Raw genomic sequence first — 12,500 nt, 5'->3', positions numbered from 1 at the left:
GAATTGTCATTACCACACTATAGACTTTACTATCTGTATCGATAGCAAGTTGCAGATTCCAGAATGGATTGACTACATCAGTACGGTGGAGACATGTACATGTGGTACTGTATCTTAACTGTCCATGAAACATCTGGAGACATAAAAGAACAGAAACAGATAAATGATTATGACATATTTTCATTCATTTTAAGACACAAGTGTACAAGTACATGAATATGTATACTGTACATGGATGATTAACATTAGAAGCTTACAGTACCTGTGATGCCTCAGGACTGGTCATGATCAGGATCTTCTCCAAATACTCAGCGGCATCGCGCTGTGCATTCACTGGAAGTAGGGTGGTGGTAAAACATAACATGTTTATTATTGCTTTTAGCTTATTAACGTGTATATGAAGACTATTTGCTTATATAATATTGTGTCTCATACCTTCTTTAATTTCCATTTTTTGTGTGATTCCATATGTGTAAGACTGACGTGTCTTTAAGTCTTTAAACAGTGCATTAAGTTGAGCATCAATTTTCTCAGTCTTGGGATTTTTACGGCAGTGCCTATGGGAAGAAACCATATACTGGGTATAAGAAATCAGCTGTCAAATTATTGTTCACCAAAACCAGAAGTGGCAAATTGGTAGACATGATCAATGGAGTTACATTATAATGAAACTAAAACCTGCATATGGTCTGTGCCAAACCTTTCTACAGCCTTCCTGAAGTCTTTGGTCATGAACAAAACCTGGAGAACACTGTTTAGGTAACATGTTGATCCCTGATTCAGTAAACCATTGTATCTGCAGCCTGCAAGGGGGAAAGATATCACATACCATGACAGTTATCAGATGTTAGGCTTTCAACGCTTGTAGATGATATACAGTATATAACATAATGCTGTGGGTTATAGATTACCTGAAGAACGAAAGAAGTCTGAAACTGCATTCTTTATATATTTATACATGGTGCCGTCACATGCTGCCTTTTGGACAGCACCCTTCACTCCTCCATGGGTCTGACTGTCATTTGGTATCTCCTGTTCCTTCACTCCTCCATGTTTCTGACTGTCATGTGGTCTCTCCTGTTCCTTTTCTCCTCCATGGTTCTGACTCTCATGTGGTCTCTCCTGTTCCTTTTCTCCTCCATGTTTCTGACTGTCATATGGTCTCTCCTGTTCCTTTTCTCCTCCATGTTTCTGACTGTCATATTGTCTGTCCTGTCCCTTTACTCCTCCATGTTTCTGACTCTCATGTGGTCTCTCCTGTTCCTTCACTCCTCCATGGTTCTGACTGTCATATTGTCTCTCCTGTTCCTTTACTCCTCCATGTTTCTGACTGTCATGTGGTCTCTCCTGTCCTTTTTCTCCTCCATGTTTCTGACTGTCATTTGGTCTCTCCTGTTCCTTTACTGCTCCATGTTTCTGACTCTCATGTGGTCTCTCCTGTTCTTTTACTCCTCCATGTTTCTGACTGTCATATGGTCTCTCCTGTTCCTTTTCTCCTCCATGGTTCTGACTGTCATATGGTCTCTCCTGTTCCTTTACTCCTCCATGGTTCTGACTGTCATATTGTCTCTCCTGTTCCTTTACTCCTCCATGTTTCTGACTCTCATGTGGTCTCTCCTGTCCTCCATGTTTCTGACTGTCATATTGTCTCTCCTGTCCCTTTACTCCTCCATGTTTCTGACTCTCATGTGGTCTCTCCTGTTCCTTTACTGCTCCATGTTTCTGACTCTCATTTGGTCTCTCCTGTTCCTTTACTCCTCCATGTTTCTGACTCTCATGTGGTCTCTCCTGTTCCTTTACTGCTCCATGTTTCTGACTCTCATTTGGTCTCTCCTGTTCCTTTACTCCTCCATGTTTCTGACTCTCATGTGGTCTCTCCTGTTCCTTTACTGCTCCATGTTTCTGACTCTCATATGGTCTCTCCTGTTCCTTTACTCCTCCATGTTTCTGACTCTCATGTGGTCTCTCCTGTTCCTTTACTCCTCCATGTTTCTGACTCTCATGTGGTTTCTCCTGTTCCTTTACTCCTCCATGTTTCTGACTGTCATGTGGTCTCTTCTGTTCCTTTACTCCTCCATGTTTCTGACTGTCATGTGGTCTCTCCTGTCCCTTTACTCCTCCATGTTTCTGACTGTCATGTGGTCTCTCCTGTTCACCATCTCCCAGTTCTTTATGCTCTTTCTGCCCTCTTTTTCCTGCTATTCCTGCCTGTCCACCACCATAGCTCTGTTCTTCCTGTCCCCTCTCTCCCTTTACCCACCATTCTGTTTGAACATGTTCATCCCCTCCTCCTTTTCTATGCTTGCTAACATCCATGTTTATGCTCCTATCCTTGTCTTGGAATGTGTCTGCTCTCACAACTTTACTATCCTCATGTCTTGAAACAGATTTTTGTCTAATTTTCTGGTCAGCATGTTGCAATGTCTGACAGTCTTCTCCAGCCTTTTCATGCTCTCTCTGACCACTGTCTTGATCAGGATTATGTTCTGAAAATTTAAGAAAAACCTATAAGTTAAAACAACGTACCAATAGGCTTCTAACGGATCAGTGGTTATAATTCTGATGGACAACGGCTCATACTGTGTTTAGACAATTAGATGTCTAACAACAACAACAACAATAATAATAATGATAATAACCAGTGGTAGAAAAACATGGTCGGCCGATGTTAAACGCAGGTTGTGCGCGGCCACAGTTTTTTGCAGCCAGCGCATTCTAAATAAACTAAGTGACCCTGTCACTCACTTTCAGGACCCTTCAGGACCCTCCCATGCAACAGCTACAACCAGTTGCTCTATCGCAAGCACCATGTCGCTTCCTGAATCTTGGGACGGTCCGCCTTCGACTCACCCGATTGGACAGAGGAGGAAAAGCAGCATAGAGCGCATAAACGCAAGATGTGCGCGACAAGCGGAAAGATGCGCTCTTGCGTGAATCCACGCATTTACATTGACAAAGCACTAGCTCGCAGATTCCGCCCCAGAGGTAAAATAAAAGTACGGTGGGACCACGCCCTTTACTGAAATGTACAGTATATAGGGCTGAAGTGAGTACAATATTTGCCTCTGAGATGTAGTGGAGTAGAAATAAAAGTACTGAAAATTGGAAATACTCCAGTAAAGTAAAAGTACCTAAAAATTGTACTTAAGTACATTACTTAGTTACTTTACACCACTGATAATAACAAATATTTATAGAACTTAGAACTGAAGAGTTGGTCAGAACCCTGGCAGCATAATCTTTCACTAGTTACAACAGGGAATACATTTATGGCTTAGACATGTAGAGAGCATTGCGGTAATGTATGGTAAACTACTTTGTTTAGAATTTGTTTTGGAACAGGAATCAATTGACAGGTAGATTTAATTGACAGAACAGTTTTTTCTAGTGTTCAATAGGTGACAGGTTCAACATTACACTGAAATAATTTCAATATTCCTCCCATTTTTCTTGGGAAAGTTTGCTGTTATTATAACGGGTGGGATTAGTGAATGAATCTATTACCTTGAACAATGTCCTAGGGTTATGGCTATTTTTAGTGACAATACTTTGATTGCGCATTGATATTCAGCAATTCACTTCCAGAGGGGAGTTGCTCTTTGCTGTTGTTTGCTTGGAAGAGTCTTTCTTTTTGTCACCTCCATCTTTCTTCCACCCTTCTGTGATTTGGAGATGTTTATCCATTCCTCTGTTTCCTTTGTTTCCCATAACACCTATGTTTCCCTTAACATCTAGACAAGACGACTCTACATAGTTCTCATGTCTTGTAAATGTGTGAAGTATTTCCTGTGAATATTTCTGATCAGTATATTGTAAGTTCTGCCTATGATTTCCTGCTGTTTCATGCTCTCTCTGTCCATGGTCCTGAATACGTTCTCTTTTAGAAACCCTGTTCTGACTGTCCTGACTCTTACAGAGGCCACTTTGTCCTGACAAATGGCTTCCTATCCTTTGTGGGACTCTCTCCTCTTCATTTGGAACACTGGACACTGCTCTGTCTGCAGTGTATTTGTTCTTTGCACCATTATGTTTTTCTGTGGAATTAAGTCCATCATTATCATTACCCTCCTCTGGTGCATTTCTATTCCTTTCTCTACAAATGCTACTACGGTCTTCAGAAGAGGACTTTAGGCTGACTTCGTGAACTGAAGTATGTATCTGATCCATGTGCTAGAAAATAGAAGAAAAACAGACACAAAGGACATTTTGGCAAAGCACCAAGAGATTCTCTACTTCAATGAAACAAAGCAGTTGTCTCACCCTTGTAGCATAAAAGCATAAAAGATATCGCCAAGCATATGCCAGGACTTACTTTTCTCCTTCTGGTAGATAAGGAGATGAGGGCTGCTGGATCTGTTGGAAAAAAACATGTATTAAATGTATAATTATGTATTTATTGCATTCGATCAAAAGGTTTGAAGAAGATACTTTGAAAATAAAGGATCAAAACAGATATTAAAATGATCAGATTAAGTTTACTTTTCTGTGAATGCCTGAAATGGCTGCGAATCCACCTGTCAAAGAAAACAAAATCAGTGTAAATTACTGACAATGAATGACAATGGCACAGAAACACCAGTGTGTAATATGGTGTTGTTGGCACTATATTTAATCAATGTGAAGGAGCTTTCTCTTACCAGTGTTACCGTTCTGTTCTTAAACTTATACCATCTGCCATCATCCTGGGATTTGATTGTAGCAGTGTAACCTCCACTTTCTAGCATTCCCCCACAATGCTCTACAACTGCATGTAGTTCATATGTCTGATCCTGATCAAAGATATCAAAAACACAGAAAATCACACTAAAGTAAAATATATGAAGAAGACATCAAGAGAGTTTAAAAATAACAGTTATAAGGTAGTTGACTCATACCTCTGCTATTTGAAGGGTGAGAGGCGCATCCACACGGCGGTTTATTTGGTCGAATCGATAGAGAAAATCTTCATTGTCAGGTCGTTTGAGCAGCAGTGTGAGAATCTCTGGATGATCCATTATCCTATTTTGCTGGTTGACATATATACAGGAATAATAGTCAGAATATATTTATGATTATCATAATGGTGTTGAATATAATCAGGATTAGTATTGGTACAGTTTACAGTATAGTAGTAGTAGTAGTAGTAGTAGTAATAGAAGTAGATGGAGCTAAGTGAATGGGAGCTAAAACTCTTGGCACTATGGTTTATAGGTTTAATACAACGTTCAATGTTCAATGTTCATTACAAGTACTGACAAGTCTATCTTAAGGTCAAAGGACTGTGTACAGTCTTAAAAGGATAGTACTTTCTAAGGAGTCTTTGCATTATCATTTATGTGTAACAGAATGAATACCTTCAGAAGCTATCTAATGGTCATTAGACTGCAATTCATGAGAAATGTTATGACCATACACATTTTATGACATCGCCTCAATGTAAATCTATTATAAATGTTTTGTTTGTTTGTTTGTCTGTTAGTTTTTTCAGAACTTACAGTAGTTGTATCTCTTATGACACGACATTGATGACAGTACATCTGGTTACGCCCACAGAATTTGGAAAGCTTGAAAAATGACTCGATTCCATTCAACTGAAAAGTATCAGTGATTCATGACATAAAATCTGTTAATATAATTGTTTAAAAAAATTATGTCACAAAAAGAATTGTGTTGAATCAGAGAATTGTCATTACCACACTATAGACTTCAGTATCTGTACCCATGACAAGAGGCAGATTCCAGAATGGATTGACTTTATCAATATGGTGGTGACATGTATGACATGTGGTCCTGCGTCTTAACTGTCCACGAAACATCTGAAGACACAAGTGTACATGTAAATGTATACATGATATTTTACTTTTCATGAGGAGACAATATGTCTGTGATTAATATTAGAAGCGTATACAGTACCTGTGATGCCTCAGGACTGGTCATGTTCAGGATCTTTTCCAAATACTTAGCAGCATTACGGTGTTTATATGCTGGAAGTATAGGATGGTAAAACATAATGCATTTATTCCTGTATAGTTGATTCACATGTGTTCAGAGGTAATTTAATAAAATCTCATGTCTCATACCTCCACCAACCAAATTCAATTTCACAGCATATGAATCAGCTGTATCTTTCTTTAAGTCTTCAAACAGCTTATTGAGTTGAGCATCAGTGTTCTTAGTCTTGGGATTTATACTGCAGAGCCTATAAAAGGAAATGATATACTTGGCATAAGCAGTCTGGTATGTGTACATGTAACAAACAACTACAGAGATTATCATTACACCAACAGTACAGTATAACATACCTTCCTACAGCCTCTCTGAAGTCTTTATTCATGAAGAGAATCTGGAGCACACTGTTTAAGGGACAAGTTGCTGCTTGTCTTTCCAAACCATAATACTTGGGGACTGTAAGAGAGATATTTGAAATGATGTACCAACACAGATGTTACAATTTGACTTCTGATAGATAATGTCATGGTTTACAGCTAACCTGGAGAGTCACCAGAGTTGACAGGTGCACCTGTCTGTGAATAATTTGTTTCTGGAGGACAGTTGCTCTTTGCTGTTGTTTGCTTGGAAGCCTCTTTCTTTTTGTCACCGACTTCATCTCTATTCCTTTCTCTACAAATGCTACCACAGTCTTTAGAAGAGGACTTTGGGTTGACTTCATGAACGGAAGTATCTGGTCCATGTGCTAGCAAATAGAAGCAAAAGAGACACAAATAAATGTTTGGCAAAGCACCAAGAGATTCTCTACTACAATTAAACAAAGCATCTGTCTCACCCTAAACAAAGAAAGAATATTCAGCATATGAGGACTTACTTTGAGCGGTCAAAAGCCACTGCCGCATACAATCAGAACTTTATTATGCATATTGTATTTTATTATGCATATAACAACAATTGCGCTACAAGACGTAAATGTTTACAGACAAACAGTCTTGATTAACTGTCTGTACATAAAAGACTACAGTAGGTAGGCTACATAACTGTTGTGATTTCGGTCTAACGTCTCCCTCTAACAAGGGTGGTGGTGAGTGACGTTTCAGTTGAGTCGCCTGCGCAGAGAACAAGATGACACCAGGCAGTAGGCTATCCCACGTCAAGTTCTGATGTTTATTACACATATAGAGAATATAATATAGGCCTACAGTATTGGACTGTGGACACATGACGTGACCTGGAACAAATTTCACGGGCCCATTAAGGCAGCCTACTAATAACCGCGAATCCGCGATCTAATAGCCAATGGCCTACTTCCATGTGATTGTCTTTGCAAACTGTTAATAAAGAATGCAATCAATCAATCAATCAGCGCCACTGAGCAAAATATGCACACGGGCCACGGCAGAGCAATGCGCAGTGATGCTTGCGAATTGCAATTGGCGAGACACACGTTTCATAAATGACCCTGTCTGTCATGAGATGATTTTGAGATGATGAGCAGGTTCAAATCTGTCTAATTCAGGAAAACAGCCGATCTACAAGCTCACAAGGCCTGGCAGCAAGCCAGACCTTGTGATAATGTAAATACAACATTTCTTTCTTCCCAAATAAAACCAGTTTACACAGTTTACGTAGCAATGTATCCAGAGTCACTCATGCCAGTTGTGTCAAATAAAAACAAAAACAAATCACCCTCCCTGACCCTGGTCATAATCCAATTTCTCCATTTACAATTCAAAGCACAACTTACTTGTTTATAGAAACAAATATTGTCTTTTAAGTTGTCCAATAAGTATTTCCATTTTGTATTTTATTTTGAAAATCAACTGAACGAAAGGTACACGCCACGGATTACTTTTAACAGCCGAATTTATTACGTCAATGTAAGTAACTGCTTCGCCTGTAGCTTACCTGGAGAGTTGTCAGAGTCTAGTCCAGACCCATCTTTACTTAGTTGAGACATGTTGCAAGGCCTACTTTTAACTTCACTAATTCCAATGTATTACTTGCACCATAATTAGAACACACGTTCCAAAACAGTTAAGCGGAGTCCAACAATTGCATTGTATAGTTGCGAAATAAGACAAAAGTTTCAGCCAGCTAGATGCCGCTGCGTCCTAAAGGCGAAGTCATCAGCAAGTGAAGAAAAAGAACAGTAGGCTACGTGGCTCGGTCTTTGCTTGTATTACAATTTGTTACTTGTCACGAAAGCACGTGGCCTAGTCCAGTTTCATTTTCAGTTAACAGTCAATTGCAGTTTTCAGTCAAGAGTCAAGACGTGGTTCTGGGAGAGGTTAGCAAGATGATTGGTAATTTGTCCAAAAACGACACCTGTAGAAAACCAATCAATCTGAAAATTAAGGACTTGTTTTTTATCAAACAACACTCTAATCATAGTCCTACATTTGATCTAGCCCTGAAACATGACTGTCATACCATGAAAATCATTTATAGCTATTTATGTTTTTATGGATCATATTCATATCTTTCTCTCTCATATAAAGTGTGTTTGTCATAACCTGGCCTTTGGATGGGTACAGACGTACAGTACAGACTCCAGTAGGTCTGGGCATAGGCTATACTGCCAAAGGGACATGGATGGGAGGTGTGGGTTACTGAGGTAAGATGAAAGGTTGATCTGTGTTCAGAACTTCAGATTTTTTACATTACTTTACTTCCTATTTTTTACAAGTGCCTCATGGCATTAATATGCTGATGTTAGATATATAATCAAATAATTATTTTTAACAAAACATGCTGCATGACCCAAAGCTGCTTACCAGTGCTTCCTGGAAGCCTTTCTGCTATTCTTATTAAAAAAAAAGTTAGCCATTGTCTCCCCTGAATCCAATCAGATTTGAACCATCTTGTTGTTTATAACAGTGTGTGTTGCCATCAGTTGGCATGCACAGTTATTAATTTAACTTAGAAATATACCAAATGAACCCTTAAATGAACAATGAGGATTTCTTTTTGTATTGTGTTATGTACTGATTTACATAACTTTTTTGTACATGTTGCTTCCATTGTTCATTTGTGGAAAAGATTAGTGAATGTGAAAAGGGCAGTAAATTATATTACAGACTGGAATATTCCTGGAACAGCTTACAGAAGAATAAAGGCTTGCATTCCACCATAAACCATAACCAAAGATTCTGGTAAATGATTAAAGCACATAAAGATTATGGCTTGCGTGCTTTCCCATAAGTCATGTGGCTTGGTGCTTGTAAATGGCAGGAGAGAGAGTGAAAGTGAAATGTTGAAAAAACATGATAACAAATCCAGTTGCAGTGACATATCTTCCACAAACACTGACTGAAAAAAACGCAGGTGTGCTATCCCTATTGAACTCAATCCTCCTGACAATTATCATAAATAATCATCATAATAATAATAATAATAGTAATAATAATAATACAAAAATGATAATACATAAGCGAATATAGAACATATACTGTAGTGTACATCAACAATCCAACCATTCACATGTAAATAAAATATGTACACATTTCTGTGAGTATGTTCCTGTTCTGAAATGCCGCAAGGACACATTATCACACCCCCTGAAGTATATCCATCTCCTCCTTTGTGTTACTTTTATAACTCCCATAAGTGTAAAATACACACCCAGTGCTGCCAATCTAAAGCCCGCCACCAGGTGTCCAATAATAATACTCCAAATAATAAATAACCATGCCACCAGGAGGTATTGCTTTTATGTTTCTTTTACTATGTTGCATTTTATGAGGTCTTTATGATGTTATTTTGAAAGCACGTTGGGTCAACTTCTGTTGTTTTTAAATGTTCTATACAAATAAAGGTGACTTGACTTGACTTGTCCCTTTATGCCCATATATGGAGATATCTTTATCTGTCAGTCCTTGTCCCTTTTATGCCCATGTATGGAGAGTCCCTTTTATGCCCATATATGGAGATCTCTGTATCTGTCAGTCCATGCCCCTTTTGGTGGGTTAAGACTTTGACAGGGGCCAGTTTGGAATTGCAGCCTCTTGAAGGTGTTTTTTAGGGCGTTTTTGAAAGTGAGTATAGGGGTTTACTCCTTTACTCCTTTAGGTAGGGCATTCCACGTTTTTGTTGCATGAGAAAGAGTTCATTCTCTTGTTTGTGCCAAATCTGGGTTGAACATGATCAGTGGAGCTGCCTCTGTTGTTATAATTATGGACTTCATTTACGTTTATGAAGTATTTTGACAGGTAGGTCTACATGGGTATCCCAATGTTGTGGTGTATCTTGTAGACCAGGCCCATTGCAAGTTGCTGTCCTCAACCCTGAGTCATCCAACCCTAGCAAAATGAGCAAAGGCCCTCCCTTAATCCATTGGCATAAATCATGAACATCCAATCTATTGTGAATGTACCCCAAAACACACGTGAATGTCAAAACCATTTCAATTACACATGGGGGCACCACAAATAAATGATCTTGATAGTTGTGCCTATTTTAACTTTGTTAATGGACTAATAATAGGGCGGCTGTGCCTCAGGAGGTAGAGCAGGTCGTCCATTGATCCGTGGGTCGGCGGTTCGAATCCCAACTCCTCCTGTCCACATGTCGAAGTGTCCTTGGGCAAGACACTGAACCCTACATTGCCTCCAATGATTTGGTCGGCGCTAGCTTGCCACCATTGGTGTGTGAATGTGGGAAAAGTGGGGACGCTGGCGTCGACTGTTCGCCGCTCCACCTCCCAATGCCCCCCCCTGTATGAATGAATGAACCATTGTAAAGCGCTTTGAGTAAGTTTGAGTACTTAGAAAAGCGCCATATAAATGCAATTCATTATTTTATTATTATTATTAATAGCTACTCGTGAAATAAGAACACTGTTTCACCAAGTCATATAGTAGGCTAAATGCCACAGAGTCAGGCTACAGCCTCAGTTGCGCGTATGGAATTCAGAACCATGGATAGCGCGAGAGCTCTTTGTTCTGTGTGCGTCGTCGCAAAAGCCTACACTACAGAAACGGAGCGGAGATCGTAATTTAGGTTTCTCTGATTTTGACAGAGAATAAATAATATTGTGCAAAAATGATCTGTTTAATAGGCTAATTGATTTGAAACGAAATCGTTTTGTATTCTGTAATGTGTATAACCTATTATTAATGTTATAAAACGAAACCAGGAACTTTTTTTTTAAACTAATCTATTTAAAAAATCACAAGAACCCCTAAATCCTAACAGCCAATGTCCTGTTAACAGAACCCATGTTATTAACCTTAGATTTTCAAAAGTGTGGTGAACGTCAACAGGAATTGAGAACATGGCGACTTCTCAACAGGAAACTTTTATTTGTAACTTGCACATAAGTGGTTCCAACATAAATCTGCCAATGACCTAATTCACAATATTGAACAATAGCCTAAATATTATTGTGTTGTGTTACAGAACAATACAGGAATGGTCGGCATCAACAGAAAACAAAGTAGATATCAGGGTCAAAGAACAGCAATTTCTTTCTCTCTCGTGTCCATCTGGTCTGTCACAGTGACAGTCCTCCAACTCCTCCAGAAACTCTCAACACCAACTGGATGATTGACTGGTGTTGGATTCCATAAGATGACAGAAGGGTTGAATCCCCCTCCAGTTGTTTGTCTGTGAAGATCAGCCGCATGGTCTCAGTGTCTGCACACACACGCGCGCACACACACACACACACACACACACACACACACACACACACACACACAAAAGAGAGTAATTGAAGTACATTTCACAGAACCTTTTGTTGTTGTTTGTGTTTTATTTCAACGAAACATGTTGCTCATAGCCCAAGCTGCTTACCAACGTTGCCTGGAAGCCGTTCTGCAATTTTCTCTTTCAGCTGCAACACTGTCATGGCCTTCATTTGATCCTCTGTGTTGCACAAGTCAATGATCATTTTCTCTCCCTTGCATCCAATCAAATTGACCTGGTAGATTTTACCCATCTTGTTATTTGCGTATCAGATATAGCTTAAAAGTGACCGAACAGTTTGCCGTCTGATCTGACTCTGGTGGCGACTTTGTTGAAATAAGTTTTACTTTCATTTTTGTTAGAACACGTGGCACATGCGATCAGTGTATAAGCCTATGGGATATCAATGTGCACAGCCGAGAGAGAAAGCGAAATAGGGAAAGGATATAACATAATAACACATCCAGTTGTGACACAGCAGTTGCAGTGACACCAGTCCAGTCTTTAACATTGTCCTGATCGTGAACGAAGTTTTGGGGACTGATTTGAAAGAAAATGACCACACAGCAGCAGGAGGAAAAGAGCTATGACCCCAAGGACACCACTCTGACATTTGTAAATAGACCAGATGATTTGGATCCACTACGTGAGTTATGAAAAATTATTATAGGAAATAGCTTATTGTCAATTTGTGGATGTGCTACTTAACAAACAGTATATTTCAAATTTGTATGTACCTGAATGCAAGAATGAATGGACATTCAAGTAGTCAAGTTCAATCTAATCAAGAGCATATTTATTATACTATATAAAGTTACACCAAACATCCCTTCGACTGTTATCTTGGAATGGTATAAAACCTATTTCCTCAATGTGTCCTAAAA

At 39.2% G+C, this 12,500-nt stretch overlaps 3 protein-coding genes across 8 annotated transcripts in view; 1 reads left to right on the top strand and 2 right to left on the bottom strand.

Annotated features, from left to right (window-relative positions):
• LOC308102218 (uncharacterized protein) overlaps positions 1-12,500 on the bottom strand; it is a 44,660-nt gene that overhangs the window by 2,932 nt on the left and 29,228 nt on the right. The window lies entirely within an intron of this gene.
• Positions 4,739-6,534, bottom strand: LOC308102131 (uncharacterized protein; the record flags this gene model as incomplete). The annotated part of the gene is made up of 7 exons (XM_080451735.1): positions 6,470-6,534; positions 6,282-6,384; positions 6,060-6,178; positions 5,893-5,963; positions 5,673-5,795; positions 5,515-5,570; positions 4,739-4,769 (listed from the first exon to the last, which is right to left on the bottom strand). Exons 2-7 carry the CDS (start codon positions 6,311-6,313, stop codon positions 4,739-4,741), a joined length of 432 nt encoding a protein of 143 aa, XP_080307861.1. The 5' UTR covers positions 6,314-6,384; positions 6,470-6,534.
• Positions 12,004-12,500, top strand: part of LOC308102236 (putative E3 ubiquitin-protein ligase RNF144A-A) — a 2,810-nt gene continuing 2,313 nt past the window's right edge. Inside the window, exon 1 of the mRNA XM_080451851.1 lies at positions 12,004-12,262. Within this exon, the coding sequence (XP_080307977.1) occupies positions 12,172-12,262 (91 nt within the window). The 5' untranslated portion in view covers positions 12,004-12,171. The remainder of the gene's footprint in view (positions 12,263-12,500) is intronic.

The sequence above is a fragment of the Gymnoscopelus braueri genome (assembly GCF_963280865.1).
Source record: "Gymnoscopelus braueri genome assembly, chromosome: 15".
Lineage (NCBI taxonomy): Eukaryota > Metazoa > Chordata > Actinopteri > Myctophiformes > Myctophidae > Gymnoscopelus > Gymnoscopelus braueri.
The sequence above is the reverse complement of the archived record's forward strand: the minus strand, read 5'-3'. Positions and strand labels throughout refer to the sequence as shown.